The sequence below is a fragment of the Papaver somniferum genome, unplaced genomic scaffold (genome assembly GCF_003573695.1).
Source record: "Papaver somniferum cultivar HN1 unplaced genomic scaffold, ASM357369v1 unplaced-scaffold_3, whole genome shotgun sequence".
Lineage (NCBI taxonomy): Eukaryota > Viridiplantae > Streptophyta > Magnoliopsida > Ranunculales > Papaveraceae > Papaver > Papaver somniferum.
The window spans coordinates 1845034-1859873 of NW_020641039.1; the positions used below are offsets into that span (position 1 = coordinate 1845034).

The 14840-nt window shown below is 37.2% G+C and overlaps 1 protein-coding gene across 2 annotated transcripts; it reads left to right on the forward strand.

Annotated features, from left to right (window-relative positions):
- The first annotated feature begins 3507 nt into the window (after positions 1 to 3507).
- LOC113341616 lies at positions 3508 to 11958 on the forward strand. Of its 2 annotated transcripts, none has more exons than XM_026586430.1 (3): positions 3508 to 3760; positions 3856 to 4032; positions 11603 to 11958. In XM_026586430.1, the coding sequence occupies exons 1-2, from the start codon at positions 3630 to 3632 to the stop codon at positions 4001 to 4003; spliced, it is 279 nt and encodes a 92-aa protein (XP_026442215.1). In that variant the 5' UTR covers positions 3508 to 3629; the 3' UTR covers positions 4004 to 4032; positions 11603 to 11958. The 2 variants fall into 2 exon arrangements, with proteins under 2 accessions (XP_026442215.1, XP_026442216.1); XM_026586431.1 differs by having other exon boundaries at positions 3856 to 3974.
- Positions 11959 to 14840: the final 2882 nt, after the last annotated feature.

Below are 14840 nucleotides of genomic sequence, written 5' to 3' on the forward strand. Positions count from 1 at the left end.
CTCGACTTTCTAGACGACAATAATATGCTACATATTTTCCACGAAAACACTCGAGACATCAACGCATATCACAAACTGGGGGATCCTCTTTGTGTGTTGGTTTGGCAGTTTACAGCGTGCGGCGTACACTACGCCCGTTATAAGAAAGTGTAATAAGAATGAGGAGGTTAGTAAACATGGGAAGTAATGGTGAAACACTTTCTTTTATGGAACATCAATTCCAAGCGTGATCGGTCATCACCTCCTCCCATTTACTCACCCATTTAATGAGACCAGAGTACGTTTCACTTCGACTTGGATAAATAGGTCTTACCTATTTCCACCGAACAACAAGTTCAGTCAGGAGCATACAACACTCATAAAACATTTGCTAGCTTTCCATCTGTTAGCTTCCCATTTTTTGATATAAGTCGTAGAAAACAACTACTCTTCCAGAATCAACTATTCTGTTCTCAACACTTTCCTTGCTTCCCTTCCCAAAACCAACCCATTCTCCTTCACTTTGTGACCGAAGCAAGTCTGGAACGGCCATTTCTTGGTTTAGGACGGACTTGTACAGATTGATCTCTCGAATCTAAAGTAATCCCTTGCAGTACATTGTTTAGGGTTTAAATTCATTTCTCACCCACACATCCAAAATTACCGAAATCAGCAAAAACCATTTTCACCCTCAAACACTAGGGTTTTACACAAAACAAACATAAAGATGAGAGACACAAATTTTATGTGGTTCGGCAAGTTTTTCCTACATCCACGGACGAATCCCCATAGGGAGAGATATTTTACTGATGTATGGATTACAAAGGTCTTCTGATCCCTTTTAGGGTTTACTGGTTTCATGTATCAATTGATGTTTCTCAAAAGTTGTTGTAAATAGTGGTTATAAAATGGGTTCTTTTCAGACTTATGAAGATAGACTTTTTTTTTAGATTTAATAAATAATTATACACAAAAAATATTAACAATGGTGAGAGAGGTACTGGGACTAATGATTCGGCCAATTTTCATAACATAGGGCTCAATGATTTATTCTCAAAAATAATCTCTCAAAACATAAATTATATGGACTCTTATTTTGCCAAAGTAGATTTTCAAAACATTGATTGTAAGTCCTAAGCATGATGTATCAAAACACCTAAGCCAAGCATACATCATCAAATTAAATAACAACCAATTAATTCAAATCATATTTCAATTTTAAATTAATGCAAAAGTCGTAAAAAAAAAGAATTAAATGAAATTACCCCAAGTATGAAGTTTGGCCTCCTCCGTCGTCCCAGTGTTGGGTTTTAGCTCATCATAGTAAAAATGCTCTCAAAGTATTTAATTATGGCTCAAAAACGGTGTACAAATGATGAAATGGAGAAAATAATGAAAATCGGGTGTTTGCAACGTTTATAATTGTTGCAAACACCGTTACAAAGAACGATAAAACTGAAGTGCTGTAGTCGCGCTTTAAGACCCACAGCCGTTGTAACTACGACTGTTCATAAACGACGATTCTTGCTAGTCTGTTCTTCGTGTTCTTCATCTTCATCAGCAGCAGAAACAGAGTTTGATCAACTCTTGATTTCTGCTTCTGTGGCTCTCCTCTCTTCTCTCAACTCTCGACACTCATTCTAGTAGACCCAAAGATCATAATTATACTCAAAGACACGCTGAAATCCCTCGCCATAACTCCAAATAATTCGTCTTTACTCGGCAGTGAATAACATTATTTTTGAATATTTTCTTACCAGATTTGGAATTTTACACGTAAACTTCCTCCCAGCACGCTCCAAATCGATTTATCACGACCCAAAGTGTTGCTCGAGCCATCAAACATGAGCAGAACACTTCCAGAACTCTCCATAATGCGTGATTATCTTATCCCTGTGTGTGTGTGTCTGTTTTGAGCTCGTGAATTGTCTAGAAAATTGTAGCCAATTCTGGGATAAACGAACACTCACACTAGCTTACTTATGTCATATCACAACTTCCCACCAAATTTCAGCGATTGAATCGCACTAGAACACCTTCATTTTCTCGATCACAAATCTGCCAGTTTTGAATATATTTTTCCCGCCAAAAAGCTGCTTTTGAATTTAAAGAGAAGACGGATGCCCCTTAACCAGAGCTTGGGTGCGAATAGCAATTGGGGTGGAAATAGTAATTTTTGGGTGGAAATAGTAATTTTTCTGGGTTCCTCCGGAACATTTCCGGGAGCTTCCGGTGCATTTCTGGTGTGCCCTTAGTAATTTTCTCCGGGGTGTAAAACGCTACTTTTCGAGCCCATTTCGCCGCAAGGGATTATTTCTCTAAAAATTCCTACAAAGACATAAAATAACGAAATTAGTACAAAATCGAGTGCCAACAATATATAGTATTGAGATCAAATTAGACACAAAAATGTGTCTATCATCAATGCATGCCCCTTTTGGGGCTGAGATTCTCCTCTATTTATACAATTGAATAAATGAGTTAAACCCTAATTTCGAGATAAACTTTCTCTGCAAGTAACTTGGCTAGTAAGACATCTGAAATGTTCCAGAACTTTGCAGCGACTTGGTCAAGAATCAATCCAGAAACTTCTAGAACTTTCCTAAAGGATGTGGATCCGGGCCAAATTGTCATCGATCAGCGGATTTGACTGGCTGGTCTTGACTTTGACCAGCGGGTTGACTTTTCGATATCGGGTGGATGTTAACTGCGACTGTCGAGTTTTTACCGGATAGACCTACTAGCAAACTGGCTTGACTGGTTAACATGCATAATGGGCTGACAGCTTGGATGACAAACTGGTTGGCAACATGGCTAGAAATCTTGAATTGAAGACTGGATGGCAACATGACTGGCAATATGACTGGAGGAATAGGCTTGCGGACCTGGCTGTGGGACAAGGCCCGGGGAGTTGACCGTTTGATGTTGACTTTTATAATTGACCAACGGTTGACTTTGACTATTGACCAATGGTTGACTTCCTGTAACACTGGGCCGGCTGATGAGCTGCGTCGGTTGGTTGGACGACAGGCTTGGATAATAGTTGAAGAGTGGCCCAGACTATATACTGACTATGACACTTTAATCACGGTACATACACTGAGATTTGTAAAAACTATACGCCATTGGATCCTGACTTTTACGGTTAATGGAATGTGCCCGTAAGAAAAATTGAAAATGCTAGAAAGACTCTGAATTCCTGTACCCAAAAAAAATGCACGCAGAGGTGGTAGTTCCATAGCATCCAGTCCAGGTCCTCCAAGACCCACAACGAACTTCAATCTTTCCGGATTCGCTCCGTCTTACGGCCTTGCTTCCCACTATCACATATATCTGGCTATCTGATCTTTCTGATCTGCTTGTGTGTTTCTCAAAAGGTTCACTGTTTCATGTTGGGAGTTTGGATGCATGCCACGTAGGTCAAAAACGTGAGGTCAATCCATCGAGAGAACGGCTCCCAACGCCAATATTTTGCACCTAAAAAAGTTGTGCAGTAGCCTCTATCCAAAATGTGGTGTTATTATCTGGTACTAGAGGTTCCAGAGTATTTGGTTCCCAAAACATTCTCCAAAATTAGAGAAAACTCATAAAACACCCTAAAACCCTTTCTGAAATTTCCTCTCCATTCAATTCCTTCATTCAGTCCAATAATGGCGTCTCGCTGTAGATCCATCTCCAAACCTGCTCTCAACTTTTTCAAATCAACCATTAATAAACCTTCAACTACTACCAGACCAATCCCTTCTGTTCATCTTCCCCGTTCCTATCCTACGTTCTCAAGGTAAGAATCTACGAAACCTAGATTTTTTGGTTGTTTGAGAAGGAGATTTTTGATTTTGACACTGACCCTTTCTTTGAATTTTGATCTATTTTTAGGTTACCTACAGAAATGGGATGTGTACAATCACTTTTACCATTGTTCAGTGCTGTATCTTCGTCTCGTTTGACGTCTTGTCTAGGGATCGATTCGATAAATTCAAGAGCACTGTCTCAGGGTACTTGCCGTTCAATCCCAGGAGTTTGATTTTCATCTCCAATCACTTTTTTATATCTGTATGTGTGAGCTTACTTACTACTTCTCTTTAAAGTTTAGCTTGGAATTTAGGATTTTCTAATCATTTTTCGATATGTTAAGATTCCCTTAAATTGATAGGCTTCTGATAGAATTCATTGAAACAACTGAGTAACCATTCGCCTTTTAGGAATAAGTAGTTTCTTGAATTAGCTTTATTTGAATCACTTACTTTGGGCATTTAGATTGTTTGAACTGATTGTGTTCGCAACATTTATAGTTGTTAATGTTGTGTATTAAGCTAATAGATTGGCAGGACATGTTGATCTTTTGAGGTGCACAAGAGAATGTGAGTTATTAAGTGAGAGAATGCTTATGATTGTATGCTTTAGTATAGGTTGTGTAGATGGTCCTTCTTGGAAATGTGGGTTTAGGTTGTGTGGAGGAGAGGGACGGAGTATTTGTATGGGTGAAAAAGATTGAAGTATAGACTCTTGGAAATTTGGTATATGGCAGAACTAGAATTTGATAATGGTGGTCATAGGTGAAAACATTGTCCTGCTTCTTCTTTTTTGTACACATCAAGAATGGCAAGAACAGAATTGCTAAATGGATACTATTGCAGAAAAGAGTGTTTATTTGCATTTTGACTAGCCTTTGGTTGTTGGTTGTGTTTATAATTTTGCTGTTTGTGGTCCATGTTGGTAATCTTTGGTAGTTACTGCTTTTTGTACACATGAGGAATGATTTTCTGTTAGTTGTTGGTTTGTGTTTACATTCATTTTGCTGTTTGTGGTCCATCTTGCTAATCTACGTTAGTCACTGCGCATTGTCTATTATTAACACATGTTTGCCAGCCAGAGATTTCAATTAGTGATTGAAAGTTTATACTGCAGAAAATCCATGAAAAAGTATAGCTGCTAGTTGGCTATTAAGTCCAATATTCGAGGTGGTAGAGCCATATGTTAAATGCTTGAGACATGAACTCGAAAAGAATGTATCTTTTCGTTGATAAGGCCATAGTCACATGTAATAACTTTGGTATTGCTCACAGCTCACTCTTCATCTATATGGTTAATTCTATCTCTGTAGCACAAGGTCAACCATGCCTAAACCATGGGAGATCCAAGTACTCGTTATTAACAGTCAAAGAACATAAGATTTTTCTTGGATCTCCAGAATAACTAAGGCTGAAATAAAGAATTAACTGATACATTAGGTAGTATGCACTCTGGAGTGAAAGGAAATGACCATAGTAAAACCTATAAGAAGTGATTCACTTGCTGATCAAGAAGAAGAGGAAAGTAGCAAAGGTATATGGGTATGTTTTATAACTCTAGAAAATTTTATTTTCTGTTGAAGAGGCCATAGTGACATGTAATGACTTTTTGTAATTGCTCACAGCTCGCTCTTCAATTATATAGGTAGCTTTAGCCTCTCAATCACTCATGACCCTATTACATATTCAAAAGATAATGGATAAACCAAAACCAAACCATGTGACAGAATAAGAAATCCTAGTGCTCGTTACGAACTTGCATAGAACAGATGAAAGTTTTGAAGACTGCAGTGTTGAGAAGTGAACTTGATTAGCTTAACTAGAATCTGACTAGATTCTGGAATTCTCTAAATAAACCTAGAAGCTACATGTGTCTAACAGACTTGAGGTGTGTCTAGAGAATTCATAAAATTTGTAGAAAGATGAAAGTCTTCTGTGAAAAGAAGTAAACCAGGTTAGTCAAGTTTAGATAAGAGATAAGGCTAGATTATACCAAGTCTTATTGAATTCGGTCAGTAAGAGGCTGTAAATATGAGTTGTGAAAAGAAATGTGTATATGGTCTTTCTTGGAACTGTGAGTTTAGGTTGTGTGGAGGAATGAGATTGCGTATTTGTATGGTGAAAAGGATTGGAATGTAGAGTCTTAGAGATTTGATACATAGCAGAACAGTTGCAACTTCAAAAATTCTCAAAAAGATACAGGTGGTCATAGGTGAAAACATAGTCCTGCTTCTTGTTTTTTTGTACACACAAGGATCGGCAAGAACAGAATTACTAAATGGATACAGTTGCAGAAAAGAACATTAATTTTATTATTGTCTTGGAATTGGTTATTGGTTTGTGTTTATATGTGGTCCATCTTGGTAATCTTCGGTAGTTACTGCTTTGTGTACACATAAGGAACGGCATGAACAGAGTTACTAATTAGATACTATGGTAGAAAAGGATTCTTGTTTGCTTATGGATTTGCTGTTGGCTGTTAGTTTGTGTTTACATTTATTCTGCTGTTTGTGGTCCATCTACGTTGGTAGTTACTGCGCACTGTCTATTATTAACACATGTTTACCAGCCAAAGATTTCAAGCTGTGTTACAAGGACATGGACACGGTGTCGGTGTGTCGTGTCCAATACATTACCTTGACACGACAACTTAAAAAACTAGAAAACAAGGACACGGATAGCGAGTATAGCAAAATACTTACATTTATGTATATGACTAATAAAAAAGGCACTAGAAATGCAGACTCCATTGATATTTCTACTTATCTTCATCATCTCATAGATATAGCTGTAGTTGTGGGAGAATATCTCCATTTTTGCTAAAAATATCTAATGGAGATCAGTGGAGAGTTTCGGGAGTGTCTCTATTTTTATTACAAAAGACAAAACTCCTCATTGAAGCTAAGAAAATATGTTTTTACTAAAGATAAAGGTTCTTATTCAAGTGAGAATGAAGAAAATAATTTCTTTCCTAATATAAATATGTAAAAAATCTATAGCTGAAGTGTTTTTTAACTTTATTAAATATTTTATTCTTGTCTTGGTAGTAGAGCTGTGTCCTGTGTGTCGGACACGAGTGTCCGTTCGTCGCGTGTCGACACGGCACAATTTTTTTTTTCTTGGAGTGTCCTTGTAACACAGATTTCAAGAAATGATTGAAACCATGTAAAAGTATAGGTACTAGTTGGCTATTAAGTTCAATATTCTAGGTCGTAGACGTTTTCCATGTATTAAATGCTCGAGGCATGAACTGCAAAAGAATGTAACTTTTCGTTGATAAGGCCGTAGTCATATGTAATAACTTTGCTGCTGGTTACAGCTCACTCTTCACCTATATGGTTAATTATGTCTCTAGATCACCCTATCGCACATATCTATAGTTATGAACCGACAAGAACAAAAGATATTTCTTGGAACAGAACAATACTCCAGAATAACTAAGGCTGAGTTAAAGTATATTACCTGTGTTGCAACGATACGGATATGGTGTCGGATACAAGATACCAATACACTACTATGATACACCAACTTCAAAAACTAAAATACGGCGATACGGCATATCAGTAGTTTAACATAAATATATTATATATAAGATAGAAACTTAACAAAATATATACATGTATGATTAACCTCACTGGAGAGAAAAAGTCTGGATAAGAAGGAAGAAAGTCTAGAGCGAGATCAGTGGACTGATTTGGAACTAATATTTTATCACTATAGTTAAAACTTCTCATAGAATCTAGTAAAATATCTAAATTTTCTGATATTAAGGTATTGACATCTAATATTTAGTCAAAGTTTTCTAACTGAGTTGTATCTTGAAGTATCCGTAGTATTAGTACGCGTATCCGTTTAAATACGTACCGATACGGCTGAATATTTTATTTAGGCGTATCGGTGTAACACAGTATATTACTGATACATTAGGCAGTCTGGACACTGGAGTCAATGAACACTGGAGTCAATTGAAGTGACCATAGTAAAACCAATATGATAGTGATTCACTTGTTGATCAAGAAGAAGAGGAAAGTGGAAAAGGTTTACGGGTATGTTTTATAACTGCAGAGAATTTTATTTTTTGCCGAAGAGGCCATAGTGACATGTAATATCTTATGTTATTGCTCGCAGCCCACTCATCAATTATATAGGTAGCTTTAGCCTCTCAATCACTCATGGCCGGATCACATGTTTAAAAGATAGAAGGCAAACCACGAACTGGCATAGAACAGATGATAGTTTTGAAAAAGAACGTGATTCCAGCATTGAGAAGTAAACTTGATTAGCTTGTTCAAAATCTAACTGGTAAAATATGGAAGTGTCTAAATAAACCTAGAAGCTATGTGTCTAACAGTCTAAGAGAGTAGATGTGTGTCTAGAGAATTCCTGTAATTTGTAAAAAGAGGAAAGTCGGTTGTGAAAAGAATTAAAAAAGGTCGGTCAAGTTCAGATAAGGCTAGAATATCTAGAGTCCAAAAACGTCGGTCAGTTAGAGCCTGTAAATATCAGTTTTAAACAGGAAGGTGTAACTGAGTGACAACTAGAAAGAGTCTGTAAAGGCAAAAGTCTGTTGAGAACTAAACTTGTTTCACTTAGAGAGTAAAACCTGCAAGAGCTGGACACTACCAAAGTTGTGTCATAGGATTTCATTTTCATGAACCTCTTTTAAGCCAATTTAGCTTATAACCCAAAACCCATTTCCAACAACTTTGTTGGAAATGGGGAAGATTGGTTCAGAAGAGGTTTTGTATATGGGAACTTTTATTACTCTCAAATGCTCAACATAGGCTGATATGAGCAAATTCTATTTACTCTCAAACTTTGGTCATAGACCACACTTTCTTGCACACGACTCACTTGTTTCTCTTACCCAATTACACCTTCCTCTGTACAACCGATTGCCTGTGTATAGGCTCTTACTGACCCACTCCTTAAGGCTCTAGCATAATCTAGCTTTATCTGACTTAACTGACCTTATTTACTTCACTTTTACAACTGACTATTACATCCACACTTTAGAATAATTCTCTAGAAATATGTAAGTATACCTAGTTTTGTTTAGACAATTCTAGATTTATCTAGTCAGAACTTAATAAACATAATCAAGTTTATTTTTCAGCATCCAAATTGACTAAGGTTGATTAAGAAACTATCTATCACATTAAACTAGGCATTAATGAGGTGATGATAGGACACAAAACTGTTGGCGATACACTTGCGGGTGAAGATGAAGCTGAAGGTAGAAAGCTGTATTGGTAGGTTTATAAGAATGTCAAGCTGACACTGGAGTGGTTTACAAGAAGAAAGGTGGTGGATCTAGGGAGCTTCGATTTGGCGAAAGCCAAAATAATCACCAAGGTCAGCACTCATTAGTAGAACTGATGAGACTACAAGAGGTAATATTTTTGTCTTGGTATGAGCGTCTGTAGTTTGTATGGTGATCATGGACTAGCAGACTGGGAACTGAGGAAGCACAGATCTAAATTGCTGAAAAGAAGTCGCTAAATTAGTAAGAAGGGTAAGTTGCCAGGTTGGTTCAAATTTCCTGGAGAGTTAAATTCTGCCATATATCAGGCAAAGTTTAATCTCCCTTTCTGAATTGATACGGAGTGTCTGAAGTCCCACTGATCAAGGGGTGCTGTGAAAGTTTCTGAAGGTGATTTATGTGTAAATTCTGTTGCTGCTGTTTGGACAAATCTGAATCATAAGGTTTTAGTAGTTCAAGCTTCAAAACTTTGAAGGGAGAAACTCATTGCAGATCAGAGACAGCAAAATTGTAGAAGAACGTGGTTAAGAGCAAAATATGTTCTCAAATTTCGCAACACTTTCTTCTATAGAATAAGCATAGTTTTCAGAGATTGCTAGCTAGAAACACTAATTTACGAGCTGAACTTCAATCCCATAACCTTACACTAGTCGGTTTGCCGAAGTGCACACTGCATAAACAGCTGGTTTCGGAGAGGTGTAAGCTGCCTGAACTTGATTAATTATCACAAAGATGATTATGATCCTATTGTTGTCACCCACATGATTGTTCTTTTGAGGGAAAAAATCTGAGTAGTATCTGTATTGTACTCATGTTTCCCAGTCGTCGGGCACTGCGATATTCATGTTTCTGAGTAGTTCTTGTCATCTTGAGTTGAGATTGTCAATTGAGTGACATGATAGAGTTATGTAGGATGTGGTTAACTCTGTCAGAGCAACTGCAGTGGACGACTAAACCCAAATTTGGTGTCGAGTGGGCTGGCGTAATGGGACGGACCATCGATCAAAATTTGATCAAAGAGTAAAACTCGGACCAAATTTGGTCGGCGATTAAGACCAAATCCAAATATAGTCGGGCGTTTATATAATGTCCGCCTACCCGACGGGCGTTGGTATAATGTCCGCCTGTAGACGCGCGTTCGTAAAGTTAACGCCTGATGCAGGGCGTTGGTATAATGTCCGCCTGGATGGGGCGTTGGTATAATGTCCGCCTGAATGGGGCGTTGGTATAATCAACGCCTGGCATGGGGCGTTGGTATGATGTCCGCCTGGATGGGGCGTTGGTATAATCAACGCCGGACACCACATAAGCCATGGGGCGTTGATAAAGTCTTGAACCCAAATTTGAAAAGTTTACAAAACTTTGGTTGGGGCGTTGTCTTTATCAACGCCCCATTTTTTTTTTTTTTTTTTTTGAACCCGGGCGAACGTATAATCTCCGTCCCACACACCAGGCGTTGCTATAGTTCGCGCCCCATACAGGCGTTGTCTTTATCAACGCCCCATACCAGGCGTTATCTTTATCAACGCCCCATGCCAGGCGTAATCTTTATCTACGCTGGACGATGAAGCGGACTTTATATCAACGCGCGACCAAATTTACTCTTCACCCGCTACATCACAGGACGGACTAAACCCAAATTTGATCTTTTTTTTTAGTCTTTGGTCTTTAGTTATGCTCGCACCACTGTGGACGCTCTCAGCACCCATTAATAGTGTGAGGACTATAGCAAGTAGGATCTTCCTCTTGGCAAGTTTTCTAGTAAGTTTTGTTTACTTGTTTGATCCACATGATAGTTTCCTTTTGTTGCCTACGCCTTTTTGCTTCGTCAATGTAGTAACATTCTTTGTTATTGGCATTCCTTTCTGTTGATGAATGTGCTAATTGTACTTCTTGGACTGACGGCTTCTCCGTAAGCAAGGTCATGGAAGCTATCATATTGTCTCAAACCCTTGATTTTGGATTCCTGGTTGATACTTATTAATAGGCTACCGCAATGGTATAGTTATTATTTAGCATGTCTACTCTAGACAAGGAACTCAAACTTTTACTCCTGTTAATTAGTTTACAGGGTAGATTAATAGTTGTTTAGATGAATAGTTAGCTCAGTTTGACTGGTCTAAGCAAACCATATCCCTATTCGCTTTTACTTAATCATGAAGCATAGAAATGTCTAGTGAGGGTTTCTTTTTTGTAATGCAAATTAGTTCTGTTTCATACTTTTTCTAATAAGCTTTTACTCAGTTAACATTGTTATATAGTATCTGGTCAAAGAACAAAACTTGAGATCTTTAATTGTTCATCTCCAACTGCACTCAACGTCTATTACACCTATTAAGCTACTACTATGCTCTTTCTGTCTCTCTTTATCTTAATAAATCACATTATACTGTTGATTAGTTTCTAATCTAATGAGCTAGCTTACATAGCATTCTAGCTTCAGCCTTCTTCAGTCAATTGTTTAATGTTGTTGGACTCTTTTGAGCATTCTTTTGGGATTACTAGGTTTTATCATTTGATGATTATGATGCTGATATACACTTTTGTTCTTCAAATTGTTTTATTCAAGAATTAGGTCTCAGTGTGCCGCGATAACTAAAGTGAAGTCAGAACTGAGAAGCCAAAATGCTAGACACCAGTTGGGGAGGACTCTAATGGAGCGAGACATTGTTGGCTTTTCTTTTGCTGTAATAACTTTCACTATGGGGCGTCATTTCCTCTTTCAGGCTTCTGCGGATTTAGCTATAAAACAAATTCTGAACATCAATTACACACTACACGAGTAAAACAATTTTCTCTGTAAGTGAACCAGTTTTATGTTATTCTTTGTGTTGACGGATATGGTAATTAAAGTTGTACTTTGATTTCAAACGTTGTTACAGACAAGTAGTTTTATAAGTTTGCATTCAGATTATAGTTTTGAAACTCCCAAGACTCGGCATATGCCTTGGATATTCATCTGCACTCACTCTTACACCATATTTACACCACCCATGCAGCTTCATAGTAATAAAAGAACACCTTAAACCTCCAGTGAGGCCACTCCAGTCACAGAAGTCTAAGAACAATGTCATTTATTCCAATGCTGCAATGCACATGCTAAAGAGGATTAGTGGGTTTTGGGAGACAGTTGGCTAGTGGGGGCAACTGCCCCCACTGTCCCCATACCTGGCTTCCCTTGCCCACGGGAACCAAAATTATGGTGTAAATGAATCCTGAAATACTTCCTTAAACCTCTGTTTGTGAATTTAAGAAGTATGAACAAACATGGGTACTACTACATTCATTCAAATGCATTATGACAATTCTAATAAGGAAAAAGGAGATGCATAATCTATCTATATATCTAGAATATAGATAGATATTAGTAGATAGGCATAGTATTGTCGAGAGAGGCACGTGAGAGTGCCTTTGTTTTTTCTTAATTTTTTTTCTAAAAGGAGTAGAACCCTATTCCATTGGGTCTTACATAATATTAAACTAAAGAACCCCCTTAAAAATAATTCTAGATAGAGATGATCACCACGTGATGGAGAAGTGGGTGGGAGTGATGGGAGAGTGTCGTTATGTTTCAAGTAACTAGCCATAGGCAGCAGCAGGCAGCAACAAGATTAGATTCACTAGCATTGTCTATATAGGATTATATTAGATTTGTAGTGATCACAAAAACAAAGAAAAAAAGAAAAGAAATCAAGTATTTTCATAGTATATACCACCAAAATGAAAATACGGACCCCCTCTAGCAATTTATATTATTATCTCTTTCTCTGTTTTTCGTCATCTTCTTCTTCCTCCTCAACTTCTTCATCACTCACTCACACTACTAAACTTACTCGAACTGTGTGTACATTTGTCTATGACCATAAAATACAAGATTATTAATCAAGAATATTAATACAAAAATTAGAGGAATTAAATATAGTAGTATGCATGTGGAGTATCTTAATCTTTTTGATTAATTGTAATTGTAATATACTGATGATGATATCACCATTGAGGGCGGAGTGGCCAGTATACCATGCACTGTCTTTCTCTGCAACTCTTGTACTGCTTTTCCTTTACACATTACCATTGATTGATCATCAACTTGATGGTGGGTGTACTTTCTTTTTTTAGGATTAGTTTAAGGTATTAGTAGTGGGTAACTAATTATATGCAAAACACAGTGATTTATTAGTATTTAACACTGTCCTTCCTGCCATAAACCTTAATATACAATTCAAGTTCTACTAATTAGCTAGCTAGCAGGATCATGTTAAGTGCAAAATATGTCCTCAAATTTCACAACACTTTCTTCTATAGAATAACCATAGTTTTCAGAGATTGCTAGCTAAAAACACTAATCTACGAACGAAACTTTGAACCCATAGCCTTACGCTAGTCGGTCTGCCGAAGTTAATCCTGCGTTTACAGCTGCTTTCGGAATGTTGTAAAATGCAAGTACACTGCATTATGAGTGAAACAATTTCCCCATACAAAGTTTTTATTACACAATTGATGCAGGTACATGGGGGTTGTAAGTGGTAACAAAAATGAATGCAAAGGCCGGTAGTTAGGAACAAAATCAGTGGAAGAACATCCTTAACTTAAGTGGGGTAATTTAGCATTATGATATTAAGAGAGCTCACATGGTTACCCATGTGAGTAATGTAACGTTTTGTTCCTTCTTTTAAAGCTAAGAGAGAAAGAAAAAGAAACAAAAAATATAGAGCGGAGGAAAACGTAGCGTTCCTTCTCCTCAAACCTCTATATGTGATCATATCAACAAATTTACAGAAAAAAAATATTAATAAAAAGTGGTGATCCCACAGTGAAGGAGTGATGCCCCATTATTTTTGAGTCAAACCCATTAATATTCTGTCACTTGTTGTTCCCATTTTGGCTGTGAACCTAGTCTTCTTCACCCAATCCTTGTACACTTACCTATGAGCCACTAAAATGTCACCACGTTACCTAGTAAAAAGCTAATGCTGAATACATCACTTCATGTAAGTACCGTTTGTGTTAGTTAATAAATCCTTTTAAAAGTTTGTTTTTCTTGTCTTTGGAATCAATGTGGATAACTTGACTTCCACTGAGTATATAGACATTGGTACATATGAATGCCATAGAAAATTGACAGAGGCATGAAAAAGAGGAACATTTGGTACATAGGCAACTTTCTATGTGAAATCGTATGATCATATGATTAACATGAAATATTAACTTATAATTTACTGATAAAACAGTATGCTCGAAGAACCATTAAGTGGTTTAATGATTTTGATGCTCCGTTCGAACCCGTAATTGCCAAATAAATTTTTATTTGAAGGAATTTGGATGTAGACTAGGGATCACTGTACTACTCTATAAAAAAAAATGAACCATCACAACACTTATAAATTCTAGACAAACTAAACAAAGTGCATAAAACACAAACGATACACTTATAAATTCTGTACATCTTCTCTTGTTTCCAAATGATCCACCATACCGCAAAAGCTTTCACCTGCATACTATTTCATCTCAAAAGAGTTTTGAGTATGAGGGAGGATCCATGGACACTCTTAGATGGATAAGGTCAGACGAGATTTATGCTAGTTTCTCTGCAAAACCCAAACGACAATGAGTTTAAGTGTAATATTTTGATGATATGTTCCTCTTATAAGACTCTACATTCCTACAAAAAAATGAACACAATTCGAGATGTATAAAACGACCATCCACCCCGTTGAATACCTGTCGTTCAAATTTAACGGTTGAAATTAAGATTGGTAGATGGTGAAGTTTGCTATCTCGAATTGCGTTCATTTTCTTTTTTGTAGGAA